This window comes from Phaseolus vulgaris, chromosome 1 (assembly GCF_000499845.2).
Source record: "Phaseolus vulgaris cultivar G19833 chromosome 1, P. vulgaris v2.0, whole genome shotgun sequence".
NCBI lineage: Eukaryota > Viridiplantae > Streptophyta > Magnoliopsida > Fabales > Fabaceae > Phaseolus > Phaseolus vulgaris.
Window position 1 is genome coordinate 46,275,787 of NC_023759.2, and position 17,172 is coordinate 46,292,958.

General features: G+C 34.0%; 2 protein-coding genes and 1 non-coding gene across 3 annotated transcripts; 1 reads left to right on the forward strand and 2 right to left on the reverse strand.

Moving 5' to 3' along the window:
- The first annotated feature begins 2,223 nt into the window (after positions 1-2,223).
- LOC137814710 (homeobox protein LUMINIDEPENDENS) lies at positions 2,224-10,699 on the forward strand. Its single transcript, XM_068617591.1, has 13 exons — positions 2,224-2,646; positions 2,926-2,953; positions 3,056-3,186; positions 3,361-3,704; positions 3,789-3,882; positions 3,973-4,066; positions 4,743-4,869; positions 4,948-4,999; positions 5,082-5,125; positions 5,281-5,369; positions 5,867-6,292; positions 8,394-8,941; positions 9,498-10,699. The coding sequence occupies exons 1-13, from the start codon at positions 2,473-2,475 to the stop codon at positions 10,425-10,427; spliced, it is 3,081 nt and encodes a 1,026-aa protein (XP_068473692.1). The 5' UTR covers positions 2,224-2,472; the 3' UTR covers positions 10,428-10,699.
- Positions 10,700-11,945: 1,246 nt separating this feature from the next.
- Positions 11,946-12,042, reverse strand: LOC137816810 (small nucleolar RNA R41). The gene has a single exon (XR_011081894.1). It is a non-coding gene; the product is annotated as a small nucleolar RNA R41 (small nucleolar RNA).
- A 1,081-nt stretch (positions 12,043-13,123) lies between these two features.
- LOC137816228 (zinc finger protein GAI-ASSOCIATED FACTOR 1-like) lies at positions 13,124-15,527 on the reverse strand. The gene is made up of 3 exons (XM_068619304.1): positions 15,260-15,527; positions 14,280-14,676; positions 13,124-14,190 (listed from the first exon to the last, which is right to left on the reverse strand). Exons 1-3 carry the CDS (start codon positions 15,450-15,452, stop codon positions 13,209-13,211), a joined length of 1,572 nt encoding a protein of 523 aa, XP_068475405.1. The 5' UTR covers positions 15,453-15,527; the 3' UTR covers positions 13,124-13,208.
- Positions 15,528-17,172: the final 1,645 nt, after the last annotated feature.

The window sequence follows — 17,172 nt, forward strand, 5'->3', positions numbered from 1 at the left end:
ATGGTTATTGACATAACTAATAGTTTAGTGAAGTCAACAAACATATTACTTAATATGAAAGAGCACGATAAGGACAACGTCACAACAATAAGGCAAATTTATAGTGATAGATATGCATGTAAGAGAACAATAAAATGAGGTAAAAATGAAATGTAATAGTTGAAGATTAGCTAGAGTGTGACGATTATATTCACTGGAGTTGGTCTAATAAGTGTACAGTTACAAATCTTTTTTGGACATACATGCAAAACAAACAAATATAGGTTGTTTTTGCTTAAAATGATTGGCGTGATGCCCACAGGATTGGCTTTCTTTGTTGTTAGCAACTGAATGAGAAAACAACTTTATTTTAAGTTTTATATGTTTGCTTTTGGGGTGAGATGTGTTCCCTTAAGTGATTGTCGATGACAGATATATCTTAATAAATGTAATTAACATTGTCTTTTTTGGAACTAGCAACATTTTTGTGTTTGTTCTATATTAATAAGAAAGTTAAAGTAAAATGTTAGTAGAGTATGTTTGAGATTTTGTTATGGATGCATGACTCTCTCTGATGGATTATGTAGAGTGTGATGTATTTGTGGGATGTGTAAAACTTTTTGAAATTGTATTTGTGGTCTAACCAAATGTTTTTCAAGTCAAGAGGAACTATGTCCTTCTTCATGCGAGCATTCTTGGCCTTCAAGGCATCTATTTTTTCGGTGTTCTTTCTCTTAAGAGTTTCTAACTCTTTTTGCAACTCATTAGCATTGTTATGGTGGAGTCTACGTGATTCTCTTTAGTTATCTCTGGTAGTGATCTTATTGCACTCATCCTTTTAGACTCACACTCTCACTTCCTTACACATTTATCCTATTGCTCTCGGTGTCCTCTTATGTTCCGTCTTGGTCTTCTCATTTATTAGTATTCAATAATGAGACAATGTGTACCTGCAATAACACTCTAACACTCAATTAAGTATTGTGCATTAATAAGTAATGATGTTCCCCATACTCGTTTGAACAAGAGGTAGAAAATATGTTTTCAAGTTAAAACATTGATTTAAGAACCCTTTTTATTATTCGAGATGTCAAATGGTAGAATAAATTTAAAATATATACTATTAGGTTAATTGAAACTTCAATACGTTAATCTCACCATTATCACATAACAACTAATTAGTAATCATTATAAATATTAAAAAAAAATATTAAATTATTTTTTAATGATATTTTTCGAGATAGACTATAATATGATAAAATTTTAAATAAATATACTATAACTTCTTGTGAAAGTGTATTACGAGTATTACATTTGGTGATTATTGAGATGTTATGGAATAAAAACTATAAAAGTTATTAGTATTCATATCACAATATTAAAATATATTTATATAATTTAAAAAAAATAAAACTTCTGACTTTGGTAAATACATAAATATTTATTTTATTAATGTGATTTTTTTCCTAATATTATTTTTTTATGAACAAATATTCAAATTAGTCCATAAAAAAATGCATTTAGTTATATGATGTTTATTTTGTTTGCATGAGTTTTTTTTAGTGGCATCTTATCTTAATTATTATGAGAGTTGATATTATAACTAGTTAGTTATTACCTCTTACCTACATCATAATAATACATATTTCTTAAGTCGACTCAGTCATAAAAATTAATTTATTTTATAATTATTTTAAATTTAAAAGTGATTGATTTTATTGATACGTAGTTCTAAAACAAATGAAAATAAGATTAACTAACAAAATAATCAGAATTGATTTTTTTTAACATAGATGATAAAAAAATAGTATCTAAATAAAAATAGTAATTTTATTTTGAAAAATTAAAAATATTTTATTTTCAAAAATTTCACTATACTTTACAAAGAAAATATTATTTGAAAAATAAAATTATTTATTTTTCAGTAGTACCTTGTTTTGTTGAGAGGAATAATAAAAGAAAACCTTAGGAAGTTATAAAATTAGTTATTTCGATATTTAAATTCTTACCGGCATTACTGTACAATAATAATAAATTATATAGGGACATTTTTTCTTCTTACCATAAATATTTAGTTCAAATTATTAGAGATTTTTTTTAATGGTATAATAAACTAAAAGATAAAACTATATAATTTTCTTTACAATAAATTATCTATTTTTTCTTAGGATAAATTATTCATTTTAATTAGTTTTTAAACATAAAAGTAGTATAAAAATACAAATATATTTTTTAAACAACATCAATGGTTAATAAGCCTCAAAAGTAATTCCTGAGATTCAACCGAACATGGTCTAATTCTCTCTCATCTCATCCGACACAGTGGTACTCTATCTGACTTTCTCTCTCCAAAATTAGCTCCAAGCCAAACCCTAACCAGTTCCGTTCCGAACTGGGAACCAGAGAGAAACATTGAGTTTCATTCAATCACCTTAACTTAAATGCGTGTTGCTACGCATTGCGTCGAGGGAACTTCGATCTTCGTTATCAACGATGGATGCGTGGAACGAAGATTTTGTGGAGCAGGAGATTGGGAGCTCCGCGGAATCGTTCCAGAAGTTTTTGCTTTCGCAGAGAGATCTCTTTCACAGCCAGATCGATCAGTTTCAGGAAATCGTCGTCACGCAATGCAAACTCACAGGCGTCAATCCTCTCTCTCAAGAAATGGTGCGCTCTCAAACAATTTCATCTCTTCTTGCTTTCTTTAACTTTTATTTATAATCTCATTGTTTAGTTTTGGTTAATGGAAAAAGGTGAAGAGCCTCTTAGTTGCGTTTGGTTTCCAGATTTATGCTGTGTACTTGGAATCATTTGAACTCTTGAAGCGTTTGTAGAATTAGTTGTGAACATATTCCAGTTATAATTTTGCTATTGTATGTAATAAGTGATTTTAAGGCGTCGGCGGTGGTTGAGTGTCTGATTTTATTCAATTCTTTTTTGGTGCAGGCAGCTGGTGCTTTGTCAATAAAAATTGGTAGGTTTTTTTGTTGTAATAAGATTTATTTTTCTGCAGGCTATAATACAATTCTGCTGCTTGTTTCGAATTGGATGTCTCTAACTTAATCCAAATTTGCAGGAAAAAGACCTAGGGATTTATTGAATCCAAAGGCTGTAAATTACATGCAATCAATTTTTTCGATTAAAGATTCTATTAGCAAGAAAGAGTTGCGCGAGATCAGTGCTTTATTTGGTGTCACAGCGACGCAGGTTTATATCACTCTACTTTCTGTTACTCATTTGTTTGTAGTTTGTTATCTTTTCCAAGATGTCATTAGTTGTGGCAGAAGAGGGTTGAATTCACTTTTGAATTTTATGTTAAGATTACGTGTTGCTTCATTCTTGTTTTTCGTTAATTTATGAATCTTTGTATGTTGGTTTTAGGTGCGTGACTTTTTCACCGGTCAGCGCTCAAGAGTGAGGAGACTAGTGCAGTTTTCAAAGGAGAGGGCACTAGGATCTACTTCTTGTGGAGATCCTCACGATGATAAAATAATTTCTGATCCTGTGAGACTAATTAATCCAGCTTCCCTAAACTCTACTGTCCCATCCAGTGCTGAAGAAGCATCTTGTTCAACACAGGATGCAGCCTTGTCTGACCTAGATGACTCAGATAAACATTTTGTTGATAATATTTTTAGTTTAATGCAAAAAGAAGAGACATTTTCCGGGCAAGAGAAATTGATGGAGTGGATATTGACGATACAGAATTCTTCAGTATTGTTGTGGTACACTATTAGCTTTCTCAATAGCATGATAATATCGAATTATAATGCTTTATATTTTCTGATTTAGTTTTTCTGCTCTTGTAGGTTTTTGAACAGAGAAGGTGGAATAACTTTAGCTACTTGGTTGAATAAGGCAACTGTTGAGGAGCAAACCAGTGTCCTTCTTCTTATCTTGAAGGTAAATCTGAATTCATGGTTAATATGTTGCGTTGCTTTTAATTGGCACATGCCTGAATACTATTAAACCCTCTGGTTAAATGTTTTACAGGTTCTTTGTCATTTGCCTTTACATAAAGCCATTCCCATGCACATATCAGCTATATTGCAGAGTGTAAATAAACTTCGATTCTACAGGGCATCAGGTGTGCTTTATATTTTTCTGGCCCAGTACCCATCAAACTCTACCTGATCTGTTCCCAATACTTCCCCTTTCCTCTTGGTGTATATTGATATTGTCCTTAGATTTTACCTAGATAACGTGTATTTGATGATAACTGCAACGGACTAATATATGATAACAGGACATTTTCTTGCAGTAAAAGAAAACCCTAACACGTGGTTAACTTGTTTGGCCATGGCAACTATTCTTAAAATGACATGGCTGGTTCCAAGTTCTCATATATGCCTGTTTCATTGTTTTTGTGTTTATGTTGTGGGATGTCGATTAGGAGACCTGTGTTTGGGATTTAATATTCATTTTCAACATGAAGTTCAGGTTTTCATACATTAGTTGTTGCTTGCTATGCTTTTGATGATATTTGAAGGAGAAAGATAGATAGGAGGAAGAAGAGATGACAATTGAATCTATTCTTCCTTTAAATGTTATCTGCAGTAAATAATAGATAAGATATATCTTAATTGTATTCTGAGATGTAGACGTCATGTTCTGGATGACTGATAGAACAGTTCATCCTTTTCATTTTGTGCAAGCCTGTTTTTAGTTTCAAATCTTAATTTCCTAACGGTGCTGTTTGATGACACTTATTTTAATAACTTGATAGACTTTTTGAATTATAATCTCACTGATTTGAGGATCAGACATATCAAACAGGGCAAGGATTTTGTTGTCAAAGTGGAGCAAATTATTAGCGAGGAACCAAGTAATAAAGAAGCCCAATGGTGTCAGGCCTTCTAGTGATGGTCATAAAGAGTTGATATCTCAGAGGCAAGCTTGCATTCTCTTTTCCATGCACAATTTGTTGAAACATCATTTTCTCAATTATTATGATTTCTATTTTTGCAGTATTGGTCAATTTGTGGGCTCTGAATCATGGCATTCAAATATTGATGTTCCTGTAAGTGTTTTATTATATATGTTTCAGCTAGCAATGCCTTTTCAGTTTACATATTTCTTAGCTGGTTCTTTCTTGCTCTCAGGAAGACTTTTTCTCACTCTCAAGCGAATGTCTGGACAATTTCAGGTATTTGTAGGTTGTGGTTGATTGCTTCCATTCATTTGTTTCCATTCATTCGAATAAATCTTTCTCCCAATAGTTTTGTGCCATACTTGTTTGAGTTAATTGGCTTTTCTTTTGCCCGTTGTGAAAATGCTTTATGTTTTTTCTTCTCTGTTCAGGAAAGTGGGATCTTCACAAGCTGCAAAATTGTTGACTCCTAGCTTGGATGATTCTAGTAAAAAGTCCACACTTGGTGTATTATCATCTCGTATCCTTGTATATTTGCAATTGGCTTACTAACCAATAAAATTGGAATTATTCCCTGATTTGATCCTCAAAAGCATTTTATCAAATTGACTTGTATAACTAATTGGTCCTCAAATAATATATTTGATCATTGAATGATATCAATTTGATCGAAGTGAACTATAAATTTTTGACTATTTTGATGTCAAAATATTATCATTGAAGAAAACCTATATAGTGTCATAATGTTTCAAGGAGGAAAGTGGTAAGTTACTTGTGGTAAATGCTAACAGCACATTATCTTACGTACTTTATTTTAATACATTATTATTGGCTAAAATTTTTAGATTTATGCATTGATGTTGGCACTATTTCCTATTTACCGCGATTCTCAACAAAATTTAATCAGTAATAATGCTTTTAAGAGAATATTGTTACTCTTACTCAAAATTGCCTACGGTTCATGTCAGTTGTTGAGTCATGCAAAATGTAGGCTATATTCCTTAACCCCCCTATCAGAATCTAGAGAGCGCAGAAAAATTCAATTGGTGGAACAGCCGGGCCAAAAGTCAGTTAGCAGAAACTCACAGGTGACGAGAGCAGGGCCTGTAAGTCAAGGTCGTCCCATGTCTGCTGATGATATCCAGAAAGCAAAAATGCGTGCTTTATTTATGCAGAGCAAGTATGGGAAATCCGGTTCAAAAGAAAGTAAAGAAACAAAGATTGATAGTCTGAATAAACAGCCTCAGACAATTCCTGCCAGTATTGCAGCTTGCTCTTCTAAAGCTCCTACTCCTTACAAAATTGATGAAAACAAGAAACCTTTGTTACTTGCCTCTAAAACCAGCAATAGGCTGGAAGCTTATTCAAAACCGAAAATGGATGTGAAGGAACCTCTCTGGGAGAAGTGCATGAGGGTTCAGATCCCATGGAAAAGACCAGCAGGTACACTTGCAATTCTTTTGTTGGTTTCATCAAATATAGAAAATTTATGTCTATAATATTAGGCTAGAAAATTGGGAAACTCTCAGCCGATAAATGAATGATAAGACATATTGAGAAAATACCATATTGACAGGTTTGCTGACGTTGAGTTAAAAAGAAGTATATCTTACTCAATTCCCTGCACATTTTCTTGGAAGACAATAGCAGACGCTTCTTTGCTACCTTTGACGCTAACCCTATTGACCCTATATAATTTTGTAGTTTTATCACCTTATATAAATAAATAGAGCAAGAGTCGTGGTCTAACCTTATGTTCTGTATATTGAGCAGTTGTAAAACATTGCCATACATTGTTTAAGAGATTAATAAAACATTGCCATACATTGTTTAAGAGATTTAAATACTAACTCGGATTTGTTTGAGGATTTTAGGATTTTCCTCTATTTCTAAAATTTCGGACAATGTTTCTAATTGATTTCCCCGTACATCTTATCTGCACAATTGTGCTAAAATGGCGTGATACTCCTAAATCTCTTATAAAGAATGGGCTTAAAAATATCTCGTTCGTGGACTTATAATTGTCTATGACGAGCTGTACTAAATATTGAGGTGATCTCGGGGACAAAGGATCAGTTTTACAAAATGGCAATAACAGGCAGATCATTGTTACAGTATTTTTAAAAGCAACAATTTAACTGTCCGAATTTCATATAAAAAAATTCGAATGTATCTCTGTTCCTTACATATGTTCATTTACATCTTTGTCATAGTCCATGGGAACAAAAGCTAATACATACATGAATTGGTTTGGGCGTGACCTGGTATTTATCCATGTGTAATTTATTGGTATATGAGGAAGGCAACAGGGGAATTCAGTACTTCATTAGGATCGATGATCCTGAGATATTAATGTGTAGTAATAGTATTGATAGAAATATATGCCATAATTCGGGCTAAAGAATTGAAATTAAATAGTTCTCACTTAAAATACAACAGGGGTTCCAAGCCCCCACAATTCAGCATTAGACATATATGGGGACACATTAGACTTTCAAAGTTAATTTTAGGCATTTATGCGAACACATAGACTCTCAAATTTAATTTTATGTACTCCATCCCGCCTTACATGGTAGTCATTATGTTTTTACATTTAATGAATAAAAATAGGATGAAACTTTGATTATGAGATCATAAAGGGAGCTCTTTTCCATGTGTTATTCCACGTCCAGGTTATATATGTTGCATTTGGGGTAGTGATATTCCTTTGTAATTTGGAATATAATCACAGATCTGGATGGAGCATTGTTTGTAATTCATATCTATGGGACGAACGAGTTTGTAATTCATATTTATATTACGTAGTATAGGTTATGCTGTAGTTGCAACTTGCAAGTCTCGAGTATATATAAACTGCAACCTGCCATGATTTGAATTACAGCACCGAATTAATGCAATCTGAGTGTTGATTGGCGTCTATAACTTCAATTTTGTTAGCTACGACATACAGGGAGTGTAAACAGCAAGGATTGTCCGTTTTCGTTTGGTGTATTCTATGGTACAGTCTGGTGTATTTATCACCCAGCCTCCAATCCTTGAAAACTCATGAAGGGTTCTGTGATCGTTATAATAAACGAATATGACCAGCTTCATTCTCTATTATTCCTTTTCCAGTTGTCATGAAACAATATCAATTTACCTCATCTGGCGATTGATTTTTCTACATTAAGTTCATTACTCTGTAAATCTTTTAATATATAAATAAAAATTGGCAAATGATGTGATGGGGGGCAAGTTACTAATATATTACAGTTACAAAGTTATCTGGTCATGTATTACTCTCTAGTTATCTCCATAAGAAAACACTGCCCAGATTTTGAAATTTAGTGTCTCTGTTCTTGAATTTGGCTGTGGCGCTGATCAAATGTTGCAGACACGAAATTGGATGTGTGCATTACATTACCGATATATTTGTTTTTTCTGTCATTTTTGTGTGGTTCTTGTAAGTTGTAACTCGAGTAGGCAACACCTTTCTTAAATTTCTCGGACACATTTTTCATCGGTTTAAATCTTTCCTTTTTGGTTCCTTTTTCTTTTTTTGCAGAAGTGGAACTTAAAGATACCTGGAGAGTTGGTAGCGGTGAAAATAGCAAAGAGGTTGATGCCCAGAGAAACAGAGACCGCAGGGAAAAAGAAACTATATATAAAACTATCCAAGAAATCCCACCTAACCCAAAGGAGCCTTGGGACCTTGAAATGGACTATGATGACACTTTGACGTTGGAAATTCCTATTGAACAGTTACCAGATGGTGATGGTGCAGACATAACAGTTTCCCCCAATCAGGTTGCAGCTCATACTGTTCAAGGGGTGGCCTCCACTTCTTCGACAAGTATGGCTCCTGCTGAGCCTGATTTAGAATTGCTTGCCGTACTGCTAAAAAATCCAGAGTTGGTATTTGCCTTAACTTCTGGACAAGCCGGTAGCATACCCAGTGAAGAAATAGTGAAGCTGCTTGACATGATCAAGAGAGGAGGTGCGAACTTGGGTTTAAGTGAAAATACAAATGGGAGCTATGGCACGAGTGTAAAAGCCCCGGAGAAGGTGGAAGTTTCTCTCCCATCTCCAACCCCTTTAAGCGATCCAAGAACGGTGCGTGATTTGAGTTCATACTACCACTATTTGTCAAAGATCTTATCATCATTCCTGATGTCTCCTATTACAGTGCCATGCACACCCCACTTTAGCCATGTTGGCTTATACGTGTTAAGAGTGGAGGGCGTCTAACACTTTAATATAATTGCATAGGGTGGGCCAAATTGAGATAAATTAATTGATCTCAGTTTTTCTTGTGCTTTTTATTTGACAAGATTTTGCACGGTCAGGTCCTTGCGTGGCACCAAATAAGTAGTCTATATAAGCAAACAGCTAATTTAGGTAAACAACGGGCTTAATTGGGTTCCCTGCTACCCTTGGAGTAGTTGTACTGGTATTTAGAGTAGCCAATTGTTTGATGCTTGTCCCTCTATTTGCGATGTTGAGACACTGGGCCTGACCATAAGGGCATGAAAAGCCCCTCGATATTTCCTTGCATTTTACAATTTTCAACGTGATAAAATCTTTGAAGTTCTTAAAATTGTCATCAATTATAAAAAAAGGTATTGGTTACTGCATTAACTAATGTGCTCCCATTTTATTAACTTTTCAGAATGGATGGAGCTCAGAAGCATCGAAAAACCCCTTTTCACGGCGAAGTGTAGCATCTGATAGAATTATCCAGAACCATGCTGCAGTGGCAACTCCCAACTTATTAACTCAGATTCCCGTGACTAGTACTACTACAGTAAGGCAACAGCCAACAGTAGTGGTTTCATCTTCGAGGCATCTCACAAGCACCGCAGTTTCTCCATATTCACTGCATCAGGCAACTAATGTTAATCCTGAAAAGCAACAACCAGTGGGGCATGTACAAATACCACCCTCAAATGTAGGTTTAACCATGAAGAAGAACTTAATCACTACCAATGCATCTTCAGTTAACTTTTCTGGCACTCATACAACTCTATCAATGCGGAGTAATGGCACCAATTATGGTAATGACACCAATTATGTAAAACCCGTACATAATTTGAGTGTACAACATGAGGGTTTGTCTAATTCCTTCCCACAATCATCCTTCAAGTTACCCTCACCAACGCCGTCAAATTCAGCCTCACATCAACATGTGGTCCAGGAAGCCCATTACACTGAACCTCCTTATCGTAACCCTAGTCGTTCCTACCCACCACAAACCGAAAAATCAGACCATGGGTCTGAAAGCATGTGGAGAGTTAGGCAAGATGTGTCACCCAGTTATCATTCTCAAAGAAATCATAACAACTATAACGCAATGGCTGGGGGATCCAGGCAATCTGGTGTTTGGGATAGGAATAATCACGGAAGGGAGGGTTTTGAATCATGGAGTCCTGAAAATAGTCCAACTAGAAATCCTAGGCATATACCAGGTAGAAACTACCCAGAGTCCAGAGTGAATCATGGAAGAAATCATAGACCTGAATGGTCAAGGGAGAGGGGTTCTTCCGGACACTGGGACCCTGGCAGGCAGGTAAATAGAAAGTGGCATGATCAGAGGCGATAAGTTTTGTGCTGAGATTGATTTGGGATTTTATCTGACTCATTAATTTTCCGGATGTATAGAATTGGATTGGATTCTGATAGCAATATATTTGTTGTTATTGGAGAGTGCAGAACATCAGCTTGGAATGATTGTAGGAAAAGGATGTCATTACATCTATAGCGGGTTCCACACTTGTAGTATCTAGAGTGTAATGACTAAAGAGTTTGACTTATTAACTGTAAAAAGAATACCATAAAACTATAATTGACCCTGAAAGGATTGATTCTGCTTCATTCTTTTTTTTAAATATTAGGCTTACTTAATAGTTCGGCATTTTGATGGCTCTTTCGGGCTTTTAGTTAACTAGTTAAAGTGCTTGTTGCGATTAAATTTCGTTTACTTTTTGAAAAGTTACTGAGAAAAACTACGGAGTGTTTCTGAAATTGTTCAAGCACTGAGGATGCACTTGTGAGGATACACCATATATTTCTATTGTGTCATTTTTAAAAATATTATTTATTTATTTATTTAATATAATAATAATTAAATATTTTTAAAAATTATATATATATATATATTTAATTATTTATAAAAAATAATAAAATTATAAAAAATGTTATGTGTGAAAGTGCTACTAGTAGTATTATTAAGGGAATTGTTAACGCATCATTTAATGACTATACTTTTTACTATTGCTTTAAATTAACCATATTACAAATTATGAGTAAAGTTTTTTTAATTAAGAAATGGAAAATATATTTTTAGTAAAATCTAGTTTAAGTGAAAAGTGAAATGAATCTTATTTAAATTCAAAAAATATTGTTTTAAATTTGCTATTTAGTTCTAACCATATTCAAAAGCTTCATAACATCCGTCCGGTCAACATTTTTTATATTTACAATACTCAGTTTTATATTTTCTCTTCCCCAGTTCATCCTATAATTCTCTTTCAATTAAAATACTACTATTGTTTAGGTTGTGCAGGATTATAGATAGTAATATAAGTTTTATTATTAAAGTTTTATAATACTCAGCAATTAATTTATATGTTTTCTATATTTAGAGATTTAATCTGATTTTTTTTCTTTTCAGCAATTGTGTCAATTGGTCGTTCCTCGTCATAAAATATTTTATTAGTCTAATATTTTTCTTAATTTTTTTTTGGTAGTAAGTGTTAAATAATATTTAGAACCAAAATATAATAATAAACAAAAACTCCTTAAAAAACTTGAAAAACAGAATCAAACTCACTTTTAAATGCAATATTATTATTTTTTAAATATTGTAAATCCAAAAAAACGTTTTCTTGATAATAGAGTTGAGCCATAGATCAGATAATTGTAGTCTGTTTAAACTCGACAGTTATGAATTCGGAATATGATATCATCACATCAACGGCTCTTCTCATACTCTGAGAGTCTATTTTCTCTCTCTTTATCTTTGGATTTGAAAGTTCAAGAGAATGCTGCAACTCTATAAATTATACTACCAAACAAAAAATCAAATAAACAAAAAAAAACTAAGAAAATTGTTTATAGTTAAAGGCTCAGAAGGATCCATTGGTAGTTTCTAATCACGAAGGAACAATTTTCCATTCGCTCATAAAATAGGTAGTTTTCGACATCATAGCCTTCAAAATCAAAACACAACAAAGAAGAAAATAGTTAGATACCAACGCGAATACGCAAGTCCATGAAGACACACCAAAGCCAAGAGTTCAATCCGAGGCGAGGAGGAAGAAGCAGAGAGAACCAAATGTGGATGCTGAGTTTAAATAGCAGGAGTGGTCTCTTTAGGGTTAGGGTTTGTGGCCGAAACGGTGATTCGTGTGTCCAATGACGAAGCTACGCTCCATTACGTATGGGCCTTCCTTTTGTAGGTTGGGCTAACTTAAGCCCATTAACTATATTGTTTTCAAAAAAGGAAATTTCTTCCTGCACCTCTACATTCTTAAAAAATACCGAAATTATCCTTTTCAGTTTTCCAGAATAGAAAATTCATAAGAAAAAAAAAATCATTCCAGAACACTTTTTTCGAAACACTTTTTAAAAAAAAAAATTCTGGATTGATAAATCTGGAATTCATAAAACATGTTCTGGTAAAGATGTTCCGAAAATATTTCGAAAAGAAAAAATCCAGAAATCATTTTCTAAATGGGGCAAAATAGTCTTCTCTGAAAATATGGGGTGCAGGAAGAAATCTGTAGAGGTGCAGGAAGAAGTTGCCTTTCAAAAAAATGTAGGATATAATGGTAAATTTAAATATTATCAGCTTTTTATAAATCAACATGTCGTCTATTCTCCGCTATACCCACCCACCTTTGAATTAAAAATAACAATTAGATCTTTCAAATATTTAATAAAATTGTATATTTAATCTTAACTTAGAATTGTTTAGGGTTTAATGTTGTTAATTTTTAAGAATTATAATTGTTCAACTTCGTATAGGAGTAGAAGGAAACAAAAGTAAAGCGTTTTATTTTTTCCAAGAAAAAAAAAAAACTACGAACATATGCATGCATGCAAACAAGTGTAGAAGCTAACATTAACTTGATTTAACATGCATATACATTTTTTTTAAACCCAAACGCTGTTTAATTTTTATTTTGTTTTTCATTTTAATGAAGATAGTTGAGTTAGAGAGAGAAGTGGAGTGAATTTATGAGCTTGAGATTAACTTTGATTCAAAAGGTAAACGCAGCATTGAAATTGGGTAGATGATATGTTTCAATTCCAGTTCTAATCATTAAAACGTTCCACACTTTGTTGACCAATTCTAACCATACATGATTAAGATCTGCTCTCAAACATCCCACATGTGTTCCTCCATAGCTGAATCCTCGTGTGGAAAATGGTGATGAAAATGATTCATGACTCTTGAAGTTGAACCACCAATGCCCAAAAAGTCATGAACAGTTGTCATGTCACTCCCTCCAAACCTTGATGGCTGCATTGGGTTACCTTCAACCACATCTCTTCCGTGGATCAAACTAGAACAATTACTAACTTCTTGTTCGACATTCTTCATCAATCCCGGGTTGTGGTCACTCCCCAGTGGCATTTGGCTGAACATTCCCACATCATTTATGTTAGACCCGGCAGTGTTGGTGTCAAAAACTTGTGAAATTTCTTGTCCTTTATGAAACAGTTGGTTGATGAATGCTCCTCCACCACTCACCCCTGCCATGTTGGAAAGATCAGGCTGCGGACAGAAATGTTCATAGGAGTTGTTATGCTGCAGCATGGCACCAGAATATGGTGGCCTAGTGGAAGAAACGTGATCAGGAGCAGTAGTGCCAGTAACAAAGCCTTTTTGCATCATGGGGGAGTTAATGCTATTGCTTGCAGTGGCACCCATTTGGGCTGCTTTCTGTAACAAAGCTGTTGCAGACATCTGAGCTGAGGCAGCAATTAGTCCTGCGCTTTTGTTGTCTTGCAAGTAATTGAAGCTTGATGATGTGTTGGAACCTAGTTGGAGGTTGGAAGAAGAGGGAGGCATGGTTTTTGGGCCACCAAAAAGTGCACCTGCATTGGTGGAGAACATGCCCCCTCCCATGCTCATAGACTTGAATGGTATTGGGACAAGTTCTTGGGGGAGTGATTTTAGTGGGTTCTTAGGGTCATATGCTGTGTTGGGACTAGTGTTTAGAGGCATGGTAGACATAAGATCCGGTATTTGACTTTGCAGGTTTGGTGGCATGCCACTTGTTAATCCCTGGTTCACTCTGTTGTTTTCTTCGGTTAATGCGTCACAGAAAGCTCTGTGGGTGATAAAACTATCTCTCCTGCACCATGTACACAATTTATTTCACATCTAAGACCACATTTTAATAGTATTTGTTTTGTTACTATTGAATAACAAAGGAGTTTGTACCTGGAAAATATGGTTCCACAATCACATTTGTATTCCCTGGTGCCACAAGTTTTCTGATGGGCCTTCCAATCAGATTGCACTGCGTATCTCTTTGAGCACTTGTCACATTTCCATTTCTTCTCACCGTGTTTGCGGCTATAATGCTTTTTGATGCCAGTGAGGTCTCCTAATGCACGAGCTGGGTTATGGTGGACGCATGATGGCTCAGGGCAAACATACACCCGTTTCTTCACCTCAGTGCTTGTTCGTTGCCTCAGTTTCCACGGAAGATTGTGACCTCTGCGGTGCAACTGAAGGTTTTGGTCCCTCTGAAACCCTTTGTTGCAGATCTCACACACGAATCTATTGGTTGCCATTAATGTGGTTGGTGATAAAGCAACAACTTCAGCACTGGGATCTATTTCATAAGCATCCATTAGCAAATAATATATTAACATGCTATTGCTAGCCACACTAGCTGATTACCCCCTCTTCTCAAAACTAAGAAAGATTGAGCAGATAAAACATTTCACATATATATAGTAAGAGTATGCATTTGCTTTTTGTTTAACTTCCCTAGTTTGATAGCCACAACCAAAAGTAAAAATATAAGGTTATTCACAGTTACTGTTGTTTGTTAGTTTCTTTTAGCCAAGATATTTCCTATCAGAAATTAAAGATTAATCTTTTAGTAATATTTACTAAAGGGTTGATTTTTTTAATACATGATTTTCTATAGAGTTGGATATGGAATCTCTGATCACTTCTTTAAACTCAAGGTTGTGTCTTTACTAATATTTGATATCACTATAGTTGACTACCTTTCTACAATTCAATGCTGAAGCTAGCAAAGGGGAGAGTCTAGAATTTGACCAGCAGAGAAACTATACATCATTATCATTAATTCAAAGCAAAATTCAACTCATCAAACATGAAATCTTGATTTGTTAGGCTGCAATTACTATCAGAAAAAAAAAAACTGAATTTGGTTGAATATTTGCCTGGGGTTCCAGGAAGGTTTCTTTTCTTCTTGGCTTGCTGATTAGTGGAAGCATTGCTATTGCAAGCAGCAGATGGTCCTGGACTAGTGTCATGAAGTTGGATTTGTGGCTGTTGGTGTTGGCTTTCTTGATGAACTTCTTCCCCATTGTTTCCTGAGGAGAAGCTTCCTTCATCACCTGAAATATTTGACATTGGAGAAGGAAACTGAGAGGTTAATTAGTAGAAGGTTCTGTGTGTCTTCTCTGATCTTTGTATTTTCTGTTATAGGTGATGGACCTCACTAAAAGCTTTGGCTTGTTTTTTTGGTGTATCCAAACAAGAATCCACTCTCCCCCCAAGAGGAAGACAAAAGCTCAGAGTTTTTGGTTTGTGTTTAGGACTTAGAAAGCAATCACTGCCATGATACCAATATTGGAAGCTGGTCTTCTTTGGCCTTATACAATTATATATAATGCTTATGTGAAGACAACTATGTAAATGCCCCCTAGCTTCTTGGCATTAAACACCAATTAATTTCCATATTCTCCATTTAATTCCTTTATATTTATTTATCTTCAAAATTTTAATATTAGTTATACACAAAACATATATATAATTTACACACTCTTTATCATTTTTTAATTATCTTTTACAAAAACCATATCTTACTAAATAATGTGATTTTTATAGTACACTTTCAACCATAAATTCTTTTGTATAGTATACATATTACTATAACAAAATTTCAAGACATCTTTTTCACTATATTTTAACAAAATGTGTTCAGCATTCTCAAATAATGTGTTTTGTTGGAGATAACCGCAGAACCTTCATGTTTAGTGTTTTAAAACATGAATTTAGTTGCAGATAGAACAAGAGAAGATTAGTGTGATGCTTCTTACTTGAACCATACAAAGCCAAGAAGCATGTTCATATTAAAAAAACGAGAAAATAGTTAGCAATGACATAAAAGAGGGTTGCTACCGAGTTAACCTAGATTCAAGCTTAAGAGCAACGACATTAACAAAGAGTATCCTAAAAGGCCTCCTAAATATTCCATTGTCCCCATCTCAAATGCAAATAGAAAAATAAAAGAGAAAAATAGGTTCAAGATATCAGTTATTAAATCTTAACTAGGTGTAACAAATGTTGTACCAGGTCATAAATAGTGGTTTTTTTTAACAATTGCTTGAAGCAGTCATAATCGCCATAGAAAAGTTGTAGATTATATATATGTTTGTTTATGTTGAATTTCACAGCTCCCTCACGCTTAATGGAAAAGGAGAAGAAAAGAAAGGGACAAAAAGTAGAATATGAAGGATGAACTAAGGTTCAAATTTTGAGTCAATTATATTTTAAGTCCTTCCCATGCCAAATTCTCTTCTCCGTATCAAACTAATATATAAAACCACGAAAAAGACACCGAAGAAATTATCGATGCAGAGGTCGATATAATTCACGATGCATGCATACTTACAACAAAGTAACGACAAAAGCTTCCCAACATTTACATATTCCACACATTTCTTTATTGTGTTAAGGAAACCCTAAACACCAACACCATGTTATGTATTTCATTCACATCATTCTTTATCCAAATCAAACTAAACTCAAGTATAATATCTAGATTGAATATATGATTTAAAAAATAATAATTGAAGAAAGAAATTTTGTGAAGATAGTGAGTTAATTTCTAATATTTGTGACAAAATATAATTAAATATTTTTCTGACATATGATAAGAAGAAAATATTGTATGGGGAATTTTGGTTAGTAATTGTTGGTAATAAATAATTGATATGGTTGCTAAGTGACATAGACAAAGGAGCTATATAGATAAAACCAACATGGGAGACAACTGTGAATAATTCTTTCCTATGAGTATGTCTCATAGTTGTGTGACAGTTTGTTTATGTTTTATCCAAGGATAGGT